Source organism: Salvelinus alpinus, chromosome 30 (genome assembly GCF_045679555.1).
Source record: "Salvelinus alpinus chromosome 30, SLU_Salpinus.1, whole genome shotgun sequence".
NCBI classification, from domain to species: domain Eukaryota; kingdom Metazoa; phylum Chordata; class Actinopteri; order Salmoniformes; family Salmonidae; genus Salvelinus; species Salvelinus alpinus.
Genome location: NC_092115.1, coordinates 11884307 through 11909695, shown reverse-complemented (window position 1 = coordinate 11909695; position 25389 = coordinate 11884307). Strand labels below are relative to the sequence as shown.

General features: G+C 48.8%; 1 protein-coding gene across 1 annotated transcript in view; it reads right to left on the bottom strand.

Moving 5' to 3' along the window:
- LOC139559702 (low-density lipoprotein receptor-related protein 8-like) overlaps window positions 1-25389 on the bottom strand; it is a 169627-nt gene that overhangs the window by 98636 nt on the left and 45602 nt on the right. Inside the window, exon 3 of the mRNA XM_071375922.1 lies at window positions 308-430. Within this exon, the coding sequence (XP_071232023.1) occupies window positions 308-430 (123 nt within the window). The remainder of the gene's footprint in view (window positions 1-307; window positions 431-25389) is intronic.

Below are 25389 nucleotides of genomic sequence, written 5' to 3'. Positions count from 1 at the left end.
TTCTTAAAATAAAGTGGTGATCCTGACTGACCTAAAACAGGGAATTTTTACAAGGATTAATTGTCAGGAATTGTGAAAAACTGAGTTTAAATGTATTTGGCTAAGGTGTATGGAAACTTCCCACTTCAACTGTACATAGATGGTCAGGTGACCATGTAAGGGCGGTTGGTTGAGTGAGTGAGCGACCATGGACGGCTGTGTGCTCGTGGAGTGGTTGACAGAATGGGGAAGCGTTGGTGAGTGTTTGAGTTGGGTGAGTGTGGTTTGGTGACTATGAAATGGGGAATCCACTGGAGCTCTGACTTACTGCATGTGGCGTCTGCCTCATCCGAGCCGTCGGGACACTCTGGTTCCCCATCACAGCGCCAGCGGCCTGGTACACACTGGCCGTTGGCACAGGCAAACTCTGCCGGGGCACACGTCTTCCTGGCTGCTTAGCGGGAAAGATGGATGGTGAGAAGGACAGAGAGAGAGAGAGAGATGGTGAGAAGGAGAGAGAGAGAGAGAGAGAGAGAGAGAGAGAGAGAGAGAGAGAGAGAGAGAGAGAGAGAGAGAGAGAGAGAGAAAAGGAGACAGATGGTGAGAAGGAGACAGATGATGAGAGAGAGAGAGAGAGAGAGAGAGAGAGAGAGAGAGATGGTGAGAAGGAGAGAGAGAGAGAGATGGTGAGAAGGAGAGAGAGAGAGAAGAGAGAGAGAGAGAGAGAGAGAGAGAGAGAGAGAGAGAGAGAGAGAGAGAGAGAGAGAGAGAGAGAGAGAGAGAGAGAGAGAGAGAGAGATGGTGAGAGAGAGAGAGAGAGAGATGGTGAGAAGGAGAGAGAGAGAGAGAGAGAGAGAGAGAGAGAGAGAGAGAGATGGTGAGAAGGAGAGAGAGAGAGAGAGAGAGGGAGAAAGAAAGAGTTAAAGAGGTAGAAAAAAAACAAGAGAGCGGGAGAAAGAGATAAAAAAACGGAGTTTCATCTACATTTCACCTCAATAATTAGTCACATGCTATGCAGTAATCAAAGCTAGGGCTGGTAAAATTACCATATAACCATGTGAGCGACAGTTATGGATAAAGACTTTTTATTGTGTGAAACGAACTGAAGATGGGACAGCCGGGCATTCGTGCGATTCAAATCAAAGCGTCAAATGCGCCGAATACAACCTTAGTGAAATGCTTACTTACAAGCCCTTAACCAACAACGCCGTTTTAAGAAAATACCAACAAAAAAAAGTAAGAGATAAGAATAACAAATAATTAAAGAGCAGCAGTAAATAACAATAGTGAGACTACCGGTACAGAGTCAATGTGTCAATGTGCAGGGCACCGATGTCGAGGTAATTGAGATAATATGTACATGTAGGTAGAGTTATTAAAGTGACTATGCATAGATAATAACAGAGTAGCAGCAGAGATCCAGAGGGGGTAAGGGGGGGGGCAATGTATATAGTCTGGGTAGCTATTTGATTAGCTGTTAAGGAGTCTTATGGCTTGGGGGTAGAAGCTGTTTAGGAACTTGAAGCTCTCAACCTGCTCCACTACAGCCCAATCGATCAGAATGGGGACGTGCATCGGTCCTCCTTTTCCTGTCGTCCACAATTATCTCCTTTGTCTTGATCACGTTGAGGGAAAGGTTGTTGTCCTGGCATCACACGGTCAGGTCTCTGACCTCCTCCCTATAGTCTGTCTCATCGTTGTCGGTGATCAGGCCTACCACTGTTGTGTCATCGGCAAACTTAATGGTGTTGGAGTCGTGCCTGGCCGTGCTGTCATGAGTGAACAGGGAGTACAGGAGGGGGCTGAGCACGCACCCCTGAGGGGCCCCTGTGTTGAGGATCAGCACGGCGGATGTGTTATTACCTACCCTTACCATCTTGGGGCGGCCCGGAAGGAAGTCCAGGATCCAGTTGCAGAGGGAGGTGTATATTCCCAGGGTCTGTGTTGAACGCTGCGCTGTAATCAATGAATAGCATTCTCACATAGGTGTTCCTTTTGTCCAGGTGTGAAAGGGCAGTGTAGAGTGCAATAGAGATTGCATCATCTGTGGATCTGTTGGTGCGGTATGCAAATTGGAGTGGGTCTTGGGTTTCTGGGATAATGGTGTTGATGTGAGCTATGACCAGCCTTTCAAAGCACTTCATGGCTACAGACGTGAGGGCTACGGGTCAGTAGTCATTTAGGCAGGTTACCTTAGTGTTCTTGGGCACAGGGACTATGGTGGTCTGCTTGAAACATGTTGGTATTACAGACTCGGACAGGGAGAGGTTGAAAATGTCAGTGAAGACACTTCCCAGTTGGTCAGCACATGCTCGGAGTAGACATCCTGGTAATCCCTCTGGCCCTGCGGCCTTGCGAATGTTGTCCTGTTTAAAGGTCTTACTCACATCGACTGCAGAGAACGTGATCACACAGTCGTCTGGAACAGCTGATGCTCTCATGCATGTTTCAGTGTTACTTGCCTTGAAGCGAGCATAGAAGTTATTTAGCTCGTCTGGTAGGCTTGTGTCACTGGGCAGCTCTCGGCTGTGCTTCCCTTTGTAGTCTGTAATAGTTTGCAAGCCCTGCCACATCCAAAGAGTGTCGGAGCCTGTGTAGTACAATTCGATCTTAATCCTGTATTGACGCTTTGCCTGTTTGATGGTTCGTCGGAGGGCATAGCGGGATTTCTTATAAGCTTCTGGGTTAGAGTCCCGCTCCTTAAAAGCGGCAGCTCTAGCCTTTAGCTCAGTGCGAATGTTAAATAATGTATTATGTCATTATGGAGTAACTTTTATTGTAAATAAGAATATATTTCTAAACACTTCTACATTAATGTGGACGCTACCATGATTACGGATAATCCTGAATTAATCGTGAATAATGATGAATGAGAAAGTTACAGAGGCATAAATATCATACCCCCCTAAAATGTTTATTGTAATGATGTCTTGGGAAAGGAAAGGGGGATGCCTAGTCATTTGTACAACTGAAATGTGTCTTCTGCATTTAACCCAACCCCTCTGAATCAGAGAGGTGCGGGCGGCTGCACCCGGGGAACAGTGGGTTAACTGCCTTGTTCAGGGACAGAACAACAGATTTTGACCTTGTCAGCACGGGGCTTTGATATTTGTGCGTCTGTAACCTTTTCACTCATCATTATTTACGATTCATTCAGGACTATCCTGAGGACGGCTCATAATAATAATGAATGGAATGAACAGAATGTTATGAAATACATGGAAACCAGGTGTTTGATTTTGAGACCATTCCGGCATTTTACTGTGAGCCTGTCCCTCCCATTTAAAGTGCCACCAGCCACCACTGGTGTAAGTATTTGAAAGGATTTCAAGTAGTATTTGAACCCAGGTCTGGAGCTGACCCAGTTTTCCCCTTGGCACACACATTAAAAACACAAACACAGCCAACACAGAGGACAGAGCCGATCCAGTTCCCTGGGCCATTACCCCAACACAGAGGACAGAGCCATTCCATTTCCCTGGGTCATTACCCCAACACAGAGAACAGAGCAAATCCATTTCCCTGGGTCATTACCACAACACAGACGACAGAGCCATTCCATTTCCCTGGGTCATTACCCCAACACAGAGGACAGAGCCATTCCAGTTCCCTAGGTCATTATCCCAACACAGAGCCAATCCATTTCCATGAGTCATTACCCCAACACAGAGAACAGAGCCAATCCATTTCCCTGGGTCATTACCCCAACACAGAGAACAGAGCCAATCCATTTCCCTGGGCCATTACCCCAACACAGAGAACAGAGCCATTCCATTTCCCTGGGTCATTACCTCAACACAGAGGACAGAGCCAATCCATTTCCCTAGGTCATTACCCCAACACAGAGCCATTCCATTTCCCTGGGTCATTACCCCAACACAGAGAACAGAGCCAATCCATTTCCCTGGGTCATTACCACAACACAGACGACAGAGCCATTCCATTTCCCTGGGTCATTACCTCAACACAGAGGACAGAGCCAATCCATTTCCCTGGGTCATTACCTCAACACAGAGGACAGAGCCAATCCTTTTCCCTAGCTCATTACCCCAACACAGAGCCATTCCATTTCCCTGGGTCATTACCCCAACACAGAGAACAGAGCAAATCCATTTCCCTGGGTCATTACCACAACACAGACGACAGAGCCATTCCATTTCCCTGGGTCATTACCTCAACACAGAGGACAGAGCCAATCCATTTCCCTAGGTCATTACCCCAACACAGAGGACAGAGCCAATCCATTTCCCTGGGTCATTACCCCAACACAGAGGACAGAGCCATTCCAGTTCCCTAGGTCATTACCCCAACACAGAGAACAGAGCCAATCCATTTCCCTGGGTCATTACCCCAACACAGAGAACAGGGCCAATCCATTTCCCTGGGTCATTACCTCAACACAGAGGACAGAGCCAATCCATTTCCCTGGGTCATTACCCCAACACAGAGGACAGAGCCATTCCATTTCCCTGGGTCATTACCCCAACACAGAGGACAGAGCCATTCCAGATCCCTAGGTCATTACCCCAACACAGAGAACAGAGCCAATCCATTTCCCTGGGTCATTACCCCAACACAGAGAACAGGGCCAATCCATTTCCCTGGGCCATCACCCCAACACAGAGCCAATCCATTTCCCTGGGTCATTACCCCAACACAGAGAACAGATCCAATCCATTTCCCTGGGTCATTACCCCAACAACCATGGGACTGGCAGTGCAGTTAGTCTAATACAATCAACCACTCAGAGGCTTTCAGTTTGTCTTTCTGGTTACAACGGATGATGAGGTGGTTGTTTTCTCTCTCCAAAGTTGTAAAGTTGGAGCTGAGAGACCCTGGTGTGTACAGAGACAGGTGACTCTCGCTCTCTCGCTCTCCGTCTCTGTCTGATAGTACAGCCCAATGCAGGTGCTTAAGATGGCAGAGACACAACAATACGAACAAGGCTCTCAGGGGGGCCTTCTCGCTTCAGCACACAATACAAACAAGGCCCTGTTATCTTCCTATCCGTGTAAAACAGAGAGGGGTGGATGTAAAAGGTGGATGGCCTGCTGTATGTATTTATGGCTGGTGGTAAACGAAGGTAGTTGAGTAACCTTGCCTGAGACCTGAATACGGGTCGTCTCCACCGGAGCTAATGCGTAGCTTTTAGCTCAACAGGATAACACAATCGAGTGGTACACAGGAAAGCTGAGTTTGAATCCAAGTCGGTCACACAGTGTTTGAACAACAAAGACGTGGAACATCGACTGAAACACTGACAGCATAGACCTCTAGCAGTTCTACATGTTTCCATGGAGAGGGGAATCATTTAACCATCACAACAGCACGGTCAAGAGGAGACGCATCGTTTCCAAAAGTTCCAAGCAGTCGTCACGTTTTTTAAAGACAGGGATGTAACCAAAGCTGTGTTGTGTTCATCAGGTATGTTGAAGCTCATTTTCAAAGACGCCTTACAAGCACAAACCATTTAACAAAAAAAATAAGACAATTATAACAATAACAGTGGTTATTTGCATGACAATGAATCGTCCCAGCCCTAGTGTTAGGACCACTAGGTTCTCTCTCTGTTAGTTGCAATGCCTTTGCCCAGAAGTGCTGCCACCAGGGCCATAAATATTGTCATTATTATTCTTGTTCAGTATAGAAAATGTGGGTTTTCCTGAACAATCTTTTTAACTGCCATTAAGAACATATTGGTTTTCCAGAACATTCCATTATATTCTCATTAGGAGCCACAGGAAGCAGTGTTTGGTTGGGTTGAGGACAGATGATCGCGTGTGATTTATTTTAATTAACACCTCCTTAAAAGCCTTGTCAACTCATTAGTGTTCACAGCCGACACCGCTAGAGTATTCTCAAAAGATACACATTTACAAAAACACTTAGGGATGATTCATATTAGAAAGTGAGGGGGAGAGAGAGAGAAGACGGAGAAAGAACAGCGAGAAGAGATGGGTAGAGAGAAAGGGGTAGAGAGAGAGAAAGAGAGAGAGAGAACAGCGAGAAGAGATGGGTAGAGAGAAAGGGGTAGAGAGAGAGAGAGAGAGAGAGAGAGAGAGAGAGAGAGAGAGAGAGAGAGAGAGAGAGAGAGAGAGAGAGAGAGAGAACAGTGAGAAGAGATCGGTAGAGAGAAAGGGGTAGAGAGAGAGAGAGAGAGAGAGAGAGAGAGAGAGACAGAGAGAGAGACAGAGAGACAGAGAGAGACAGAGAGAGAGAGAGAGAGAGAGAGAGAGAGAGAGAGAGAGAGAGAGAGAGAGAGAGAGAGAGACAGATAGACAGAGAGAGAGAGAGAGAGAGAGAAGACACACTACTACAGTAAATTTAATTTCATTTAATTCAACTTAACTTATATATTGCCCCTTCAAGGACAATAATGGCTTGTTGAGTCTCGTTTCAATGAGGGTCTTCCCCCAGTCAAATTCTATGGGGGTCTTCCCCAGTCAAGTTCTATGGGGGTCTTCCCCAGTCAAGTTCTGTGGGGGTCTTCCCCAGTCAAGTTCTGTGGGGGTCTTCCCCAGTCAAGTTCTGTGGGGGTCTTCCCCAGTCAAGTTCTGTGGGGGTCTTCCCCAGTCAAGTTCTGTGGGGGTCTTCCCCAGTCAAGTTCTATGGGGGTCTTCCCCAGTCAAGTTCTGTGGGGGTCTTCCCCAGTCAAGTTCTGTGGGGGTCTTCCCCAGTCAAGTTCTGTGGGGGTCTTCCCCAGTCAAGTTCTGTGGGGGTCTTCCCCAGTCAAGTTCTGTGGGGGTCTTCCCCAGTCAAGTTCTGTGGGGGTCTTCCCCAGTCAAGTTCTGTGGGGGTCTTCCCCAGTCAAGTTCTGTGGGGGTCTTCCCCAGTCAAGTTCTGTGGGGGTCTTCCCCAGTCAAGTTCTATGGGGACCATGGTTCACTCTGCGATAATTACCAACGGCAGCTTGTGCCATCTGTTTGGGAGGGAGGGATGTGTAGAGAGAGAAAGAGAGAGAGAGATTTTGACAGACAAAACAGAGATATAGACAGACAGTTACTCTACTATTCAACACAGAGCTGGGGAAGGACAGACAGACAGTTACTCTACTATTCAACACAGAGCTGGGGAAGGACAGACAGACAGACAGTTACTCTACTATTCAACACAGAGCTGGGGAAGGACAGACAGACAGTTACTCTACTATTCAACACAGAGCTGGGGAAGGACAGACAGACAGTTACTCTACTATTCAACACAGAGCTGGGGAAGGACAGACAGAGAGACAGAGTTACTCTACTATTCAACACAGAGCTGGGGAAGGACAGACAGAGAGACAGAGTTACTCTACTATTCAACACAGAGCTGGGGAAGGACAGACAGACAGTTACTCTGCTATTCAACACAGAGCTGGGGAAGGACAGACAGAGAGACAGTTACTCTACTATTCAACACAGAGCTGGGGAAGGACAGACAGAGAGACAGAGTTACTCTACTATTCAACACAGAGCTGGGGAAGGACAGACAGAGAGACAGTTATTCTACTATGCAACACAGAGCTGGGGAAGGACAGACAGAGAGACAGAGTTACTCTACTATTCAACACAGAGCTGGGGAAGGACAGACAGACAGTTACTCTGCTATTCAACACAGAGCTGGGGAAGGACAGACAGAGAGACAGAGTTACTCTACTATTCAACACAGAGCTGGGGAAGGACAGACAGAGAGACAGTTACTCTACTATTCAACACAGAGCTGGGGAAGGACAGACAGAGAGACAGAGTTACTCTACTATTCAACACAGAGCTGGGGAAGGACAGACAGAGAGACAGAGTTACTCTACTATTCAACACAGAGCTGGGGAAGGACAGACAGACAGTTACTCTGCTATTCAACACAGAGCTGGGGAAGGGCAGACAGAGAGACAGAGTTACTCTACTATTCAACACAGAGCTGGGGAACGACAGACAGAGAGACAGTTACTCTACTATTCAACACAGAGCTGGGGAAGGACAGACAGAGAGACAGAGTTACTCTACTATTCAACACAGAGCTGGGGAAGCACAGACAGACAGTTACTCTGCTATTCAACACAGAGCTGGGGAAGGACAGACAGAGAGACAGTTACTCTACTATTCAACACAGAGCTGGGGAAGGACAGACAGAGAGACAGTTACTCTACTATGCAACACAGAGCTGGGGAAGGACAGACAGAGAGACAGAGTTACTCTACTATTCAACACAGAGCTGGGGAAGGACAGACAGAGACAGAATTACTCTACTATTCAACACAGAGCTGGGGAAGGACAGACAGACAGTTACTCTACTATTCAACACAGAGCTGGGGAAGGACAGACAGAGAGACAGAGTTACTCTACTATTCAACACAGAGCTGGGGAACGACAGACAGAGACAGAATTACTCTACTATTCAACACAGAGCTGGGGAAGGACAGACAGACAGTTACTCTACTATTCAACACAGAGCTGGGGAAGGACAGACAGAGAGACAGTTACTCTACTATTCAACACAGAGCTGGGGAAGGACAGACAGAGAGACAGTTACTCTACTATTCAACACAGAGCTGGGGAAGGACAGACAGAGAGACAGTTACTCTACTATTCAACACAGAGCTGGGGAAGGGCAGACAGAGAGACAGAGTTACTCTACTATTCAACACAGAGCTGGGGAACGACAGACAGAGAGACAGTTACTCTACTATTCAACACAGAGCTGGGGAAGGACAGACAGAGAGACAGAGTTACTCTACTATTCAACACAGAGCTGGGGAAGCACAGACAGACAGTTACTCTGCTATTCAACACAGAGCTGGGGAAGGACAGACAGAGAGACAGTTACTCTACTATTCAACACAGAGCTGGGGAAGGACAGACAGAGAGACAGTTACTCTACTATGCAACACAGAGCTGGGGAAGGACAGACAGAGAGACAGAGTTACTCTACTATTCAACACAGAGCTGGGGAAGGACAGACAGAGACAGAATTACTCTACTATTCAACACAGAGCTGGGGAAGCACAGACAGAGACAGTTACTCTACTATTCAACACAGAGCTGGGGAAGCACAGACAGAGACAGTTACTCTACTATTCAACACAGAGCTGGGGAAGCACAGACAGAGACAGTTACTCTACTATTCAACACAGAGCTGGGGAAGGACAGACAGAGACAGAGTTACTCTACTATTCAACACAGAGTTGGGGAAGGACAGACAGAGAGACAGAGTTACTCTACTATTCAACACAGAGCTGGGGAAGGACAGACAGAGACAGTTACTCTACTATTCAACACAGAGCTGGGGAAGGACAGACAGACAGTTACTCTACTATTCAACACAGAGCTGGGGAAGGACAGACAGACAGTTACTCTACTATTCAACACAGAGCTGGGGAAGGACAGACAGACAGTTACTCTACTATTCAACACAGAGCTGGGGAAGGACAGACAGACAGTTACTCTACTATTCAACACAGAGCTGGGGAAGGACAGACAGACAGTTACTCTACTATTCAACACAGAGCTGGGGAAGGACAGACAGACAGTTACTCTACTATTCAACACAGAGCTGGGGAAGGACAGACAGACAGTTACTCTACTATTCAACACAGAGCTGGGGAAGGACAGACAGACAGTTACTCTACTATTCAACACAGAGCTGGGGAAGGACAGACAGACAGTTACTCTACTATTCAACACAGAGCTGGGGAAGGACAGACAGACAGTTACTCTACTATTCAACACAGAGCTGGGGAAGGACAGACAGACAGTTACTCTACTATTCAACACAGAGCTGGGGAAGGACAGACAGACAGTTACTCTACTATTCAACACAGAGCTGGGGAAGCACAGACAGACAGTTACTCTACTATTCAACACAGAGCTGGGGAAGGACAGACAGAGACAGAGTTACTCTACTATTCAACACAGAGTTGGGGAAGGACAGACAGAGACAGAGTTACTCTACTATTCAACACAGAGCTGGGGAACGACAGACAGAGAGACAGAGTTACTCTACTATTCAACACAGAGTTGGGGAAGGACAGACAGAGACAGTTACTCTACTATTCAACACAGAGCTGGGGAAGGACAGACAGACAGTTACTCTACTATTCAACACAGAGCTGGGGAAGGACAGACAGACAGTTACTCTACTATTCAACACAGAGCTGGGGAAGGACAGACAGACAGTTACTCTACTATTCAACACAGAGCTGGGGAAGGACAGACAGACAGTTACTCTACTATTCAACACAGAGCTGGGGAAGGACAGACAGACAGTTACTCTACTATTCAACACAGAGCTGGGGAAGGACAGACAGACAGTTACTCTACTATTCAACACAGAGCTGGGGAAGGGCAGACAGACAGTTACTCTACTATTCAACACAGAGCTGGGGAAGGACAGACAGACAGTTACTCTACTATTCAACACAGAGCTGGGGAAGGACAGACAGACAGTTACTCTACTATTCAACACAGAGCTGGGGAAGGACAGACAGACAGTTACTCTACTATTCAACACAGAGCTGGGGAAGGACAGACAGACAGTTACTCTACTATTCAACACAGAGCTGGGGAAGGACAGACAGACAGTTACTCTACTATTCAACACAGAGCTGGGGAAGGACAGACAGACAGTTACTCTACTATTCAACACAGAGCTGGGGAAGGGCAGACAGACAGTTACTCTACTATTCAACACAGAGCTGGGGAAGGACAGACAGACAGTTACTCTACTATTCAACACAGAGCTGGGGAAGGACAGACAGACAGTTACTCTACTATTCAACACAGAGCTGGGGAAGGACAGACAGACAGTTACTCTACTATTCAACACAGAGCTGGGGAAGGACAGACAGACAGTTACTCTACTATTCAACACAGAGCTGGGGAAGGACAGACAGACAGTTACTCTACTATTCAACACAGAGCTGGGGAAGGACAGACAGACAGTTACTCTACTATTCAACACAGAGCTGGGGAAGGACAGACAGACAGTTACTCTACTATTCAACACAGAGCTGGGGAAGGACAGACAGAGACAGAGTTACTCTACTATTCAACACAGAGTTGGGGAAGGACAGACAGACAGTTACTCTACTATTCAACACAGAGCTGGGGAAGGACAGACAGAGACAGAGTTACTCTACTATTCAACACAGAGTTGGGGAAGGACAGACAGACAGTTACTCTACTATTCAACACAGAGCTGGGGAAGGACAGACAGAGACAGAGTTACTCTACTATTCAACACAGAGTTGGGGAAGGACAGACAGACAGTTACTCTACTATTCAACACAGAGTTGGGGAAGGACAGACAGACAGTTACTCTACTATTCAACACAGAGCTGGGGAAGGACAGACAGACAGTTACTCTACTATTCAACACAGAGCTGGGGAAGGACAGACAGACAGTTACTCTACTATTCAACACAGAGCTGGGGAAGGACAATATGACATGTATGACCTGAGGAAGATGGAAACGTTGTGTTTATTAATAAAGGCACGTGGTGGTTATGAGTGTGGGGGCTCAATCTCTTTTCGACGACCTTTCTCTGCCCTGCACCCCACCAAATGATGTGTGTTTGATCACCCTGGATTGAAGGACAGACGGAGAGAGAGAGAGAGCGATCTCTTTCATAGCGACCTTTCTCTGCCCTGCACCCCACCAAATGATGTGCGTTTCATCACCCTGGACCGAAGGACAGTAATGACATCAGAAGAGATAGCCTATTCGCTTTATGCAAATTATAAAAACGTGATGTTGGAAAAAAATAAGTGATCATCTAAACTGTAGATGTTGAGGATTACAATGACCTCCCTTTTACTAGCCACGAATATATTCTATACACACATTCCACCATCATCCAAACCTTTACAGGCTGGCTAAGGTTCCAATACACTTCAGTTGACAAGAGAACTGAAATTGGACAGTGACGACAACGTGTCGTGAGACAAACCCAGACGAAGACGAAAGAGCCACGAGACAAGGTGATTTCTGTCAGTTAGCGAGGGCTAAAATAATCACAAATGGGAAATGACAGCTCCAAAATGAGCATCCCGTCAGAGCCCACCCACCCATGAGAAGACTCCTGGAGGAGAGGCACACAACCCATGAGAAGACTCCTGGAGGAGGGACACACAACCCATGAGAAGACTCCTGGAGGAGGGGCACACAACCCATGAGAAGACTCCTGGAGGAGAGGCACACAACCCATGAGAAGACTCCTGGAGGAGAGGCACACAACCCATGAGAAGACTCCTGGAGGAGAGGCACACAACCCATGAGAAGACTCCTGGAGGAGAGGCACACAACCCATGAGAAGACTCCTGGAGGAGGGGCACACAACCCATGAGAAGACTCCTGGAGGAGGGGCACACAACCCATGAGAAGACTCCTGGAGGAGGGGCACACAACCCATGAGAAGACTCCTGGAGGAGAGGCACACAACCCATGAGAAGACTCCTGGAGGAGAGGCACACAACCCATGAGAAGACTCCTGGAGGAGAGGCACACAACCCATGAGAAGACTCCTGGAGGAGAGGCACACAACCCATGAGAAGACTCCTGGAGGAGGGGCACACAACCCATGAGAAGACTCCTGGAGGAGGGGTACACAACCCATGAGAAGACTCCTGGAGGAGGGGCACACAACCCATGAGAAGACTCCTGGAGGAGAGGCACACAACCCATGAGAAGACTCCTGGAGGAGAGGCACACAACCCATGAGAAGACTCCTGGAGGAGAGGCACACAACCCATGAGAAGACTCCTGGAGGAGAGGCACACAACCCATGAGAAGACTCCTGGAGGAGGGGCACACAACCCATGAGAAGACTCCTGGAGGAGAGGCACACAACCCATGAGAAGACTCCTGGAGGAGGGGCACACAACCCATGAGAAGACTCCTGGAGGAGGGGCACACAACCCATGAGAAGACTCCTGGAGGAGAGGCACACAACCCATGAGAAGACTCCTGGAGGAGGGGCACACAACCCATGAGAAGACTCCTGGAGGAGGGGCACACAACCCATGAGAAGACTCCTGGAGGAGAGGCACACAACCCATGTTAAGACTCCTGGAGGAGGGGCACACAACCCATGAGAAGACTCCTGGAGGAGGGACACACAACCCATGAGAAGACTCCTGGAGGAGGGGCACACAACCCATGAGAAGACTCCTGGAGGAGAGGCACACAACCCATGTTAAGACTCCTGGAGGAGGGGCACACAACCCATGAGAAGACTCCTGGAGGAGGGACACACAACCCATGAGAAGCTCCAGGTGGATATAACTCTCTATTGTGTCTGGGGGAGGTTGTCAACATCGTTCCACTGTGTTGAACCTATATCACCCATTCCTTCTGTAAAGGAGTGTGTGGTACTATGTGGTAGTGTGTGGTAGTGTGTGGTACTGTGTGTAGTAGTGTGCGGTAGTGTCTAAAGTAGTGTGTGTGGTAGTGGTGTTTGGTAGTGTGGTGTAGTGATGTGTGTGTTAGTAGTGTGTGGTAGTGTCTAAAGTAGTGTGTGTGGTAGTAGCGTGTAGTAGTATGTGTTTTAGTGTGTAGTATTAGTGTGTGTTTTAGCAGTGTTTGGTAGTGTGGTGTAGTAGTGTGTGGTAGTGTGTGTAGTAGTGTGTGGTAGTGTGTGTAGTAGTGTGTGGTGATGTGTGTAGTAGTGTGTGGTGATGTGTGTAGTAGTGTGTGTGGTAGTAGTGTGTAGTAGTGTGTGGTAGTGTGTGTTGTAGTGTGTGTAGTAGTGTGTGGTGATGTGTGTAGTAGTGTGTGGTGATGTGTGTAGTAGTGTGTGTGGTAGTAGTGTTTGGCAGTAGTGTGTAGTAGTGTGTGGTAGTGTGTAATAGTGTGTATTTGTCTCTCACCTTGTGGCACACACACACACACACACATCTCCCCACACACCAAACCGAGCCAAGGATTTAAAAGAAAACGTTGTTGCCTTGAAGAATATTAATGACAACGTCTTCTATTGGAGGCCACGGGGAACCGAACAGGTAATGCAGTGAGAAGCACATTCTCTTAGTCATCAGAAGACAAATGGCCTCATTAGCCCAGTGTTGTCCGGGCAGGAAACATAACATCCCCTGTTGGGTTACATAGGGACTGGAAATGACTTGATGGGTACAGTGGTACTGGTACTGTTGAATGAATAACTTGCAAATTAGGAATGTAATTCTTCCGTACTAAAACATTGCAAAATGTTTTGTAACTATAAAACTAACACTAGTGTTTATTGTTGGACAAGTTCTGGCAGTCCCTTCCTGTTCCGGTCCGTTTTATATTTGGTGTCTAGTGAATAAGACCCTTATCAAGGCGAGAATGCAATTTTCGTGGCATTGTACATGAAACAGACATCTTGCGGACATTGTTGTTGGATATTGAGGCGAAGCTCCTCCAATCCTTGAAATATTTTCGGTTTGAACCACAATTGTTGTAAAGTAGTTAGCGGAAATTGATTGATAGTTTACTGACACCTTGTGACAACCTCTGGTTTATAGGCCTTTATAAAAAGCTTTATAAATTCATTTGATTGATTTGACAGAATGACCAACTATCCAATAGGCGATTCCAATTGAACAGCAATGGAAAACAGTACAGTCATTATTCAGCTAATTGAACAGACTATGACAAAATGTCCACACAGGTTCCATGTTGATCAGTCCTTATTGTACTGGTTTTATTCATTCCCTTAGGGAAGAAAATGGCCCAAGTAGACCTGCAGACAGACAGAGACAGGGACAGAGAGACAGACAGAGACAGGGACAGAGAGACAGACAGACAGAGACAGGGACAGAGAGACAGACAGACAGAGACAGGGACAGAGAGACAGACAGGAGATAGACAGACAGACAAACAGAGGCTGAGCCAGAGGCCCGACACAGAGACAGGGACAGAGAGACAGACAGACAGAGACAGGGACAGAGAGACAGACAGAAAGAGACAGGGACAGAGAGACAGACAGGAGATAGACAGACAGACAAACAGAGACAGAGGCCCGACACAGAGACAGAGACAGAGGCCCGACACAGAGACAGAGACAGAGGCCCGACACAGAGACAGAGACAGAGGCCCGACACAGAGACAGAGACAGAGGCCCGACACAGAGACAGAGACAGAGGCCCGACACAGAGACAGAGACAGAGGCCCGACACAGAGACAGAGACAGAGGCCCGACACAGAGACAGAGACAGAGGCCCGACACAGAGACAGAGACAGAGGCCCGACACAGAGACAGAGACAGAGGCCCGACACAGAGACAGAGACAGAGGCCCGACACAGAGACAGAGACAGAGGCCCGACACAGAGACAGAGACAGAGGCCCGACACAGAGACAGAGACAGAGGCCCGACACAGAGACAGAGGCCCGACACAGAGACAGAGGCCCGACACAGAGACAGAGACAGAGGCCCGACACAGAGACAGAGACAGAGACAGAGACAGAGACAGACTGGTGGTTGATAATTTACTGATCAGAACACCGGCATGAAGAGACACAGTGATTCGATCTTTTCTGCTACTGCTGTTCATTTTAACATTTGTTAGCTGGAGTTCCGGACTCCATGACATGGCATTGTAGCATGCATACCAGGGGTGTATTCACTAAGAAGAAAATACAGAACCAGACGGAATGAAACGGGAGGGACCCACCTTCATTTGTCTAATAGAAACCCTCGCTTTCATTGCAAAACGTTTTGCTACGGTCTTCGTCTAATGAATACACCCCAGTCTACACCAACAAATCACAACACAGGCCTACTCAGGAAGTCAGTCATAACAAATCCTAACATTAGCTGAACAGGGGTTTCAGCACTTGTTTCCTGATGTCTCTCTGGTAAACAAGGCCAAGCCATGCTAGGGCCAGTTCTCACAGACCACGTGGCCTGACGAAGCAGAACTCTGAACCCAGCTATGAGGTCATGGCTGGTCAAATCCTGGTCAAATCCTGGTCATGTGGTCAATACATATTCCCGGCCCTAGGTATGTACCATCAGTAGCCTATAACCCTTATGAATCTAGCAGCCGAACCTGATGTACGACCTCTAACCCCTGTAGAGAATGGCCTACACTACAGAGATCAGGGATGCTTCCCAAATGGAACACTAGTCCCTATATAGTGCACTACTTTTGACCAGTGTGCTGCACTAAATAGGGAGCCATCTGGGCGGCAGGCCGGACCAGATTGTGGTCGTAGCTCCCTGGACTGATGTGATTAGAGGATATGTGAGCAGAAAGCACACCACTCCCTCAGAGCCACGCTGGCATTCAGAAATACCTTTTCATTTATCCAGCTCCTTTCAGGTTTCACTGCGCATTTTCTATTAATGCTCAACTTAGGTTACCTCCTCCACAGACTCAGAAAAAACTCATGCAAAGCGCGCACACACACACACACACACACACACACACACACACACACACACACACACACACACACACACACACACACACACACACACACACACACACACACACACACACACACACACACACACACACACACACACACACACACACACACACACACACACACACACACACACACACACACTACAGTTCAGGTAGTGTCACATCCCTCCCCCTTAGCCCAGATCACCCACTCCATATGGCTTCCCTTAACTTCTGCTTCTATACTGCTACCTTACTGTGTGTACTGTTTATTGTACTGTCTAGCTCGTCCTCTATAAGACACCAGAGTAAGAGTATGTACCGTGAACAAACAAAAGATGTGGACGGATTGAATGATTGACTTAGCTGAGCAACGTAGAGTAGCCTGGAGTCTGGTAAGATACAGCAGGTTCATCATCATGAACAGGAGACAGACAGAGAGGAGAGGAGACAGAAAGAGAGGAGAAAGAGGAGAGGAGACAGAAAGAGAAGAGGAGATGGAGAGGAGGAGACAGAAAGAGAGGAGAGGAGACAGAAAGAGAGGAGAAAGAGGATAGGAGACAGAAAGAGAAGAGGAGATGGAGAGGAGGAGACAGAAAGAGAGGAGAAAGAGGAGACAGAAAGAGAAGAGGAGAAAGAGAGGAGGAGACAGAAAGAGAGGAGAAAGAGGAGACAGAAAGAGAAGAGGAGAAAGAGAGGAGGAGACAGAAAGAGAGGAGAAAGAGGAGACAGAAAGAGAAGATGAGAAAGAGAGGAGGAGAAAAAAAGAGGAGAGGAGACAGAAAGAGGAGAGGAGACAGAAAGAGGAGACAGAAAAGGTATGTGTGTCAACATCTTCAATCCCCCACCACCCTCTTCAACCCCCCACCACCCTCTTCAATCCACCACCACCACCCTCTTCAACCCCCCACCACCCTCTTCAATCCACCACCACCACCACCCTCTTCAACCCCCCCACCACCACCACCCTCTTCAACCCCCCCACCACCACCACCATCTTCAATCCACCACCACCACCCTCTTCAACCCCCCACCACCACCACCACCCTCTTCAACCCACCACCACCACCACCCTCTTCAACCCACCACCACCACCACCCTCTTCAACCCACCACCACCACCCTCTTCAACCCACCACCACCACCACCCTCTTCAACCCCCCCACCACCACCACCCTCTTCAACCCCCCAACACCACCCTCTTCAACCCCCCACCACCACCACCCTCTTCAATCCACCACCACCACCACCCTCTTCAACCCCCCACCACCACCTTCTTCAACCCACCACCACCACCCTCTTAAACCCCCCACCACCACCACCCTCTTCAATCCACCACCACCACCACCACCCTCTTCAATTCACCACCACCACCCTCTTCAACCCACCACCACCACCACCCTCTTCAACCCACCACCACCACCACCCTCTTCAACCCACCACCACCCTCTTCAACCCACCACCACCACCCTCTTCAACCGGGTTTGGCAATTTCACACAAAACAAGTATTGTTTTTTGGAACTCAGTCGGGGTCTTACTGTTGAGAGTTGAAATAATAGAATACACAAGGTGCATGGATGATGGTACCCAGGAGCCACTGCGGTCCCTCACGATGAGTTCCCACCCCCATCAACGTTGCCCATCTCTGCTCTTCACCCCCAAAACGGCAACATCACAACTGATGACAAATGAACGCAACACTGATGAAACGAATCCAGTTAAAATACAACTGTCTAATTCAAACGGCCTTAGATTCTCCTTAAAGAACCTATTCTTTAAATACAGCAAAGGCGCAGCTGAGGAAAAGAGCATCACGTGATCCTTGCTAGGGATTTCCAAACAGCAGTGAGAGAAGGATTGACTGCTAACTCCCCGCTGCCTAAGACCAGACTCTCCACAGCTCTCCCTCCATCATAAGATCTCACTGCCAAAATACTCTATTTAATTCCAAGTAAGCAGCCTTCTTCTCAATGATATTCTAAGCTCCTGTGGGTGCTCCTTTCCTCAGCCGCGCCTAAATCCCACTTTCATTAAAGAGTGAGAAGGACAAATAAATTCAACACGTCTGTTGGGCGGCGTGATGTTTCTGTGGTTTGGAAATGTGTTAAAGGATTTAGTTCTCCGTAATATATGTGTGAAATTCACACAGAAACAGATGCACTAGCCCTCTAGTCATTTCTTCATAACGAATCAATATATATTTTCATGTTAAAGGGATAGTCCACCCAAATTGCAACATTAGATGGTTGTTTACCAAACTTAACATGGTTCCTTACTCTGAGAGCAGTCTTTAACCAGTAGGATACGAGTCAGCTACAGTAGTCCACAGGTGTCAAACTCATTCCACAGAGGGCCGAGTGTCTGAGGGCTTTCGCTCCTCCCTTGTACTTGATTGATTAATTAAAGTCACTGATTAGTAAGTAACTCCTCTCACCTGGTTGTCTAGGTCTCAGTAAGGAACTCCCCTCACCTGGTTGTCTAGGTCTCAGTAAGGAACTCCCCTCACCTGGTTGTCTAGGTCTCAGTAAGGAACTCCCCTCACCTGGTTGTCTAGGTCTCAGTAAGGAACTCCCCTCACCTGGTTGTCTAGGTCTCAGTAAGGAACTCTCCTCACCTGGTTGTCTAGGTCTCAGTAAGGAACTCCTCTCACCTGGTTGTCTAGGTCTCAGTAAGGAACTCCTCTCACCTGGTTGTCTAGGTCTCAGTAAGGAACTCCTCTCACCTGGTTGTCTAGGTCTCAGTAAGGAACTCCTCTCACCTGGTTGTCTAGGTCTCAGTAAGGAACTCCCCTCACCTGGTTGTCTAGGTCTCAGTAAGGAACTCCCCTCACCTGGTTGTCTAGGTCTCAGTAAGGAACTCCTCTCACCTGGTTGTCTAGGTCTCAGTAAGGAACTCCCCTCACCTGGTTGTCTAGGTCTCAGTAAGGAACTCCTCTCACCTGGTTGTTTAGGTCTCAGTAAGGAACTCCCCTCACCTGGTTGTCTAGGTCTCAGTAAGGAACTCCTCTCACCTGGTTGTCTAGGTCTCAGTAAGGAACTCTCCTCACCTGGTTGTCTAGGTCTCAGTAAGGAACTCTCCTCACCTGGTTGTCTAGGTCTCAGTAAGGAACTCTCCTCACCTGGTTGTCTAGGTCTCAGTAAGGAACTCCCCTCACCTGGTTGTCTAGGTCTCAGTAAGGAACTCCCCTCACCTGGTTGACTAGGTCTCAGTAAGGAACTCTCCTCACCTGGTTGTCTAGGTCTCAGTAAGGAACTCCCCTCACCTGGTTGTCTAGGTCTCAGTAAGGAACTCCTCTCACCTGGTTGTCTAGGTCTCAGAAAGGAACTCTCCTCACCTGGTTGTCTAGGTCTCAGTAAGGAACTCCCCTCACCTGGTTGTCTAGGTCTCAGTAAGGAACTCCCCTCACCTGGTTGTCTAGGTCTCAGTAAGGGACTACACTCACCTGGTTGTCTAGGTCTCAGTAAGGAACTCCTCTCACCTGGTTGTCTAGGTCTCAGTAAGGAACTCCCCTCACCTGGTTGTCTAGGTCTCAGTAAGGAACTCCCCTCACCTGGTTGTCTAGGTCTCAGTAAGGAACTCCTCTCACCTGGTTGTCTAGGTCTCAGTAAGGAACTCCCCTCACCTGGTTGTCTAGGTCTCAGTAAGGAACTCCTCTCACCTGGTTGTCTAGGTCTCAGTAAGGAACTCCCCTCACCTGGTTGTCTAGGTCTCAGTAAGGAACTCCTCTCACCTGGTTGTCTAGGTCTCAGTAAGGAACTCCCCTCACCTGGTTGTCTAGGTCTCAGTAAGGAACTCCTCTCACCTGGTTGTCTAGGTCTCAGTAAGGAACTCCTCTCACCTGGTTGTCTAGGTCTCAGTAAGGAACTCCCCTCACCTGGTTGTCTAGGTCTCAGTAAGGAACTCCTCTCACCTGGTTGTCTAGGTCTCAGTAAGGAACTCCTCTCACCTGGTTGTCTAGGTCTCAGTAAGGAACTCCTCTCACCTGGTTGTCTAGGTCTCAGTAAGGAACTCCTCTCACCTGGTTGTCTAGGTCTCAGTAAGGAACTCCTCTCAGCTGGTTGTCTAGGTCTCAGTAAGGAACTCCCCTCACCTGGTTGTCTAGGTCTCAGTAAGGAACTCCTCTCACCTGGTTGTCTAGGTCTCAGTAAGGAACTCCCCTCACCTGGTTGTCTAGGTCTCAGTAAGGAACTCCTCTCACCTGGTTGTTTAGGTCTCAGTAAGGAACTCCCCTCACCTGGTTGTCTAGGTCTCAGTAAGGAACTCCTCTCACCTGGTTGTCTAGGTCTCAGTAAGGAACTCTCCTCACCTGGTTGTCTAGGTCTCAGTAAGGAACTCTCCTCACCTGGTTGTCTAGGTCTCAGTAAGGAACTCCCCTCACCTGGTTGTCTAGGTCTCAGTAAGGAACTCCCCTCACCTGGTTGACTAGGTCTCAGTAAGGAACTCTCCTCACCTGGTTGTCTAGGTCTCAGTAAGGAACTCCCCTCACCTGGTTGTCTAGGTCTCAGTAAGGAACTCTCCTCACCTGGTTGTCTAGGTCTCAGTAAGGAACTCCCCTCACCTGGTTGTCTAGGTCTCAGTAAGGAACTCCCCTCACCTGGTTGTCTAGGTCTCAGTAAGGAACTCCCCTCACCTGGTTGTCTAGGTCTCAGTAAGGAACTCCTCTCACCTGGTTGTCTAGGTCTCAGTAAGGAACTCCCCTCACCTGGTTGTCTCGGTCTCAGTAAGGAACTCCCCTCACCTGGTTGTCCAGGTCTCAGTAAGGAAATCCCCACACCTGGTTGTCTCGGTCTCAGTAAGGAACTCCTCTCACCTGGTTGTCTAGGTCTCAGTAAGGAACTCCCCTCACCTGGTTGTCTAGGTCTCAGTAAGGAACTCCTCTCACCTGGTTGTCTAGGTCTCAGTAAGGAACTCCTCTCACCTGGTTGTCTAGGTCTCAGTAAGGAACTCCCCTCACCTGGTTGTCTAGGTCTCAGTAAGGAACTCCCCTCACCTGGTTGTCTAGGTCTCAGTAAGGAACTCCCCTCACCTGGTTGTCTAGGTCTTAGTAAGGAACTCCCCTCACCTGGTTGTCTAGGTCTCAGTAAGGAACTCTCCTCACCTGGTTGTCTAGGTCTCAGTAAGGAACTCCCCTCACCTGGTTGTCTAGGTCTCAGTAAGGAACTCCCCTCACCTGGTTGTCTAGGTCTCAGTAAGGAACTCCCCTCACCTGGTTGTCTAGGTCTCAGTAAGGAACTCCTCTCACCTGGTTGTCTAGGTCTCAGTAAGGAACTCCTCTCACCTGGTTGTCTAGGTCTCAGTAAGGAACTCCCCTCACCTGGTTGTCTAGGTCTCAGTAAGGAACTCCCCTCACCTGGTTGTCTAGGTCTCAGTAAGGAACTCCCCTCACCTGGAACTCTCCTCACCTGGTTGTCTAGCTCTCAGTAAGGAACTCTCCTCACCTGGTTGTCTAGGTCTCAGTAAGGAACTCCCCTCACCTGGTTGTCTAGTTCTCAGTAAGGAACTCCTCTCACCTGGTTGTCTAGGTCTCAGTAAGGAACTCCCCTCACCTGGTTGTCTCGGTCTCAGTAAGGAACTCCCCTCACCTGGTTGTCCAGGTCTCAGTAAGGAAATCCCCACACCTGGTTGTCTCGGTCTCAGTAAGGAACTCCCCTCACCTGGTTGTCCAGGTCTCAGTAAGGAAATCCCCACACCTGGTTGTCTAGGTCTCAGTAAGGAACTCCCCTCACCTGGTTGTCTAGGTCTCAGTAAGGAACTCCCCTCACCTGGTTGTCTAGGTCTCAGTAAGGGACTCCCCTCACCTGGTTGTCTAGGTCTCAGTAAGGAACTCTCCTCACCTGGTTGTCTAGGTCTTAGTAAGGAATTCCCCTCACCTGGTTGTCTAGGTCTCAGTACGGAAATCCCCACACCTGGTTGTCTAGGTCTCAGTAAGGAACTCCCCTCACCTGGTTGTCTAGGTCTCAGTAAGGAACTACCCTCACCTGGTTGTCTAGGTCTCAGTAAGGAACTCTCCTCACCTGGTTGTCTAGGTCTCAGTAAGGAACTCTCCTCACCTGGTTGTCTAGGTCTTAGTAAGGAACTCCTCTCACCTGGTTGTCTAGGTCTCAGTACGGAACTCCCCTCACCTGGTTGTCTAAGTCTCAGTAAGGGACTCCCCTCACCTGGTTGTCTAGGTCTCAGGAAGGAACTACCCTCACCTGGTTGTCTAGGTCTCAGTAAGGCACTCCCCTCACCTGGTTGTCTAGGTCTCAGTAAGGGACTCCCCTCACCTGGTTGTCTAGGTCTCAGTAAGGAACTCCCCTCACCTGGTTGTCTAGGTCTCAGTAAGGAACTCCCCTCACCTGGTTGTCTAGGTCTCAGGAAGGAACTCCTCTCACCTGGTTGTTTAGGTCTCAGTAAGGGACTACCCTCACCTGGTTGTCTAGGTCTCAGTAAGGGACTACCCTCACCTGGTTGTCTAGGTCTCAGTAAGGGACTCCCCTAACCTGGTTGTCTAGGTCTCAGTAAGGAACTCCCCTCACCTGGTTGTCTAGGTCTCAGTAAGGAACTCCCCTCACCTGGTTGTCTAGGTCTCAGTAAGGAACTCTCCTCACCTGGTTGTCTAGGTCTCAGTAAGGAACTCTCCTCACCTGGTTGTCTAGGTCTCAGTAAGGAACTCCTCTCACCTGGTTGTCTAGGTCTCAGTAAGGAACTCCCCTCACCTGGTTGTCTAGGTCTCAGTAAGGAACTCCTCTCACCTGGTTGTCTAGGTCTCAGTAAGGAACTCCCCTCACCTGGTTGTCTAGGTCTCAGTAAGGAACTCCTCTCACCTGGTTGTCTAGGTCTCAGTAAGGAACTCCCCTCACCTGGTTGTCTAGGTCTCAGTAAGGAACTCCTCTCACCTGGTTGTCTAGGTCTCAGTAAGGAACTCCTCTCACCTGGTTGTCTAGGTCTCAGTAAGGAACTCCCCTCACCTGGTTGTCTAGGTCTCAGTAAGGAACTCCTCTCACCTGGTTGTCTAGGTCTCAGTAAGGAACTCCTCTCACCTGGTTGTCTAGGTCTCAGTAAGGAACTCCTCTCACCTGGTTGTCTAGGTCTCAGTAAGGAACTCCTCTCACCTGGTTGTCTAGGTCTCAGTAAGGAACTCCCCTCACCTGGTTGTCTAGGTCTCAGTAAGGAACTCCTCTCACCTGGTTGTCTAGGTCTCAGTAAGGAACTCCCCTCACCTGGTTGTCTAGGTCTCAGTAAGGAACTCCTCTCACCTGGTTGTCTAGGTCTCAGTAAGGAACTCCCCTCACCTGGTTGTCTAGGTCTCAGTAAGGAACTCCTCTCACCTGGTTGTCTAGGTCTCAGTAAGGAACTCCTCTCACCTGGTTGTCTAGGTCTCAGTAAGGAACTCCCCTCACCTGGTTGTCTAGGTCTCAGTAAGGAACTCCTCTCACCTGGTTGTCTAGGTCTCAGTAAGGAACTCCTCTCACCTGGTTGTCTAGGTCTCAGTAAGGAACTCCTCTCACCTGGTTGTCTAGGTCTCAGTAAGGAACTCCTCTCACCTGGTTGTCTAGGTCTCAGTAAGGAACTCCTCTCAACTGGTTGTCTAGGTCTCAGTAAGGAACTCCCCTCACCTGGTTGTCTAGGTCTCAGTAAGGAACTCCTCTCACCTGGTTGTCTAGGTCTCAGTAAGGAACTCCCCTCACCTGGTTGTCTAGGTCTCAGTAAGGAACTCCTCTCACCTGGTTGTTTAGGTCTCAGTAAGGAACTCCCCTCACCTGGTTGTCTAGGTCTCAGTAAGGAACTCCTCTCACCTGGTTGTCTATGTCTCAGTAAGGAACTCTCCTCACCTGGTTGTCTAGGTCTCAGTAAGGAACTCTCCTCACCTGGTTGTCTAGGTCTCAGTAAGGAACTCCCCTCACCTGGTTGACTAGGTCTCAGTAAGGAACTCTCCTCACCTGGTTGTCTAGGTCTCAGTAAGGAACTCCCCTCACCTGGTTGTCTAGGTCTCAGTAAGGAACTCCTCTCACCTGGTTGTCTAGGTCTCAGAAAGGAACTCTCCTCACCTGGTTGTCTAGGTCTCAGTAAGGAACTCCCCTCACCTGGTTGTCTAGGTCTCAGTAAGGAACTCCCCTCACCTGGTTGTCTAGGTCTCAGTAAGGGACTACACTCACCTGGTTGTCTAGGTCTCAGTAAGGAACTCCTCTCACCTGGTTGTCTAGGTCTCAGTAAGGAACTCCCCTCACCTGGTTGTCTAGGTCTCAGTAAGGAACTCCCCTCACCTGGTTGTCTAGGTCTCAGTAAGGAACTCCTCTCACCTGGTTGTCTAGGTCTCAGAAAGGAACTCTCCTCACCTGGTTGTCTAGGTCTCAGTAAGGAACTCCCCTCACCTGGTTGTCTAGGTCTCAGTAAGGAACTCCACTCACCTGGTTGTTTAGGTCTCAGTAAGGAACTCCCCTCACCTGGTTGTCTAGGTCTCAGTAAGGGACTACCCTCACCTGGTTGTCTAGGTCTCAGTAAGGAACTCCCCTCACCTGGTTGTCTAGGTCTCAGTAAGGAACTCTCCTCACCTGGTTGTCTAGGTCTCAGTAAGGAACTCCCCTCACCTGGATGTCTAGGTCTCAGTAAGGAACTCCCCTCACCTGGTTGTCTAGGTCTCAGTAAGGAACTCTCCTCACCTGGTTGTCTAGGTCTCAGTAAGGAACTCCCCTCACCTGGTTGTCTAGGTCTCAGTAAGGAACTCCCCTCACCTGGTTGTCTAGGTCTCAGTAAGGAACTCCCCTCACCTGGTTGTCTAGGTCTCAGTAAGGAACTCCCCTCACCTGGTTGTCTAGGTCTCAGAAAGGAACTCTCCTCACCTGGTTGTCTAGGTCTCAGTAAGGAACTCTCCTCACCTGGTTGTCTAGGTCTCAGTAAGGAACTCCCCTCACCTGGTTGTCTATGTCTCAGTAAGGAACTCTCCTCACCTGGTTGTCTAGGTCTCAGTAAGGAACTCCCCTCACCTGGTTGTCTAGGTCTCAGTAAGGAACTCCCCTCACCTGGTTGACTAGGTCTCAGTAAGGAACTCTCCTCACCTGGTTG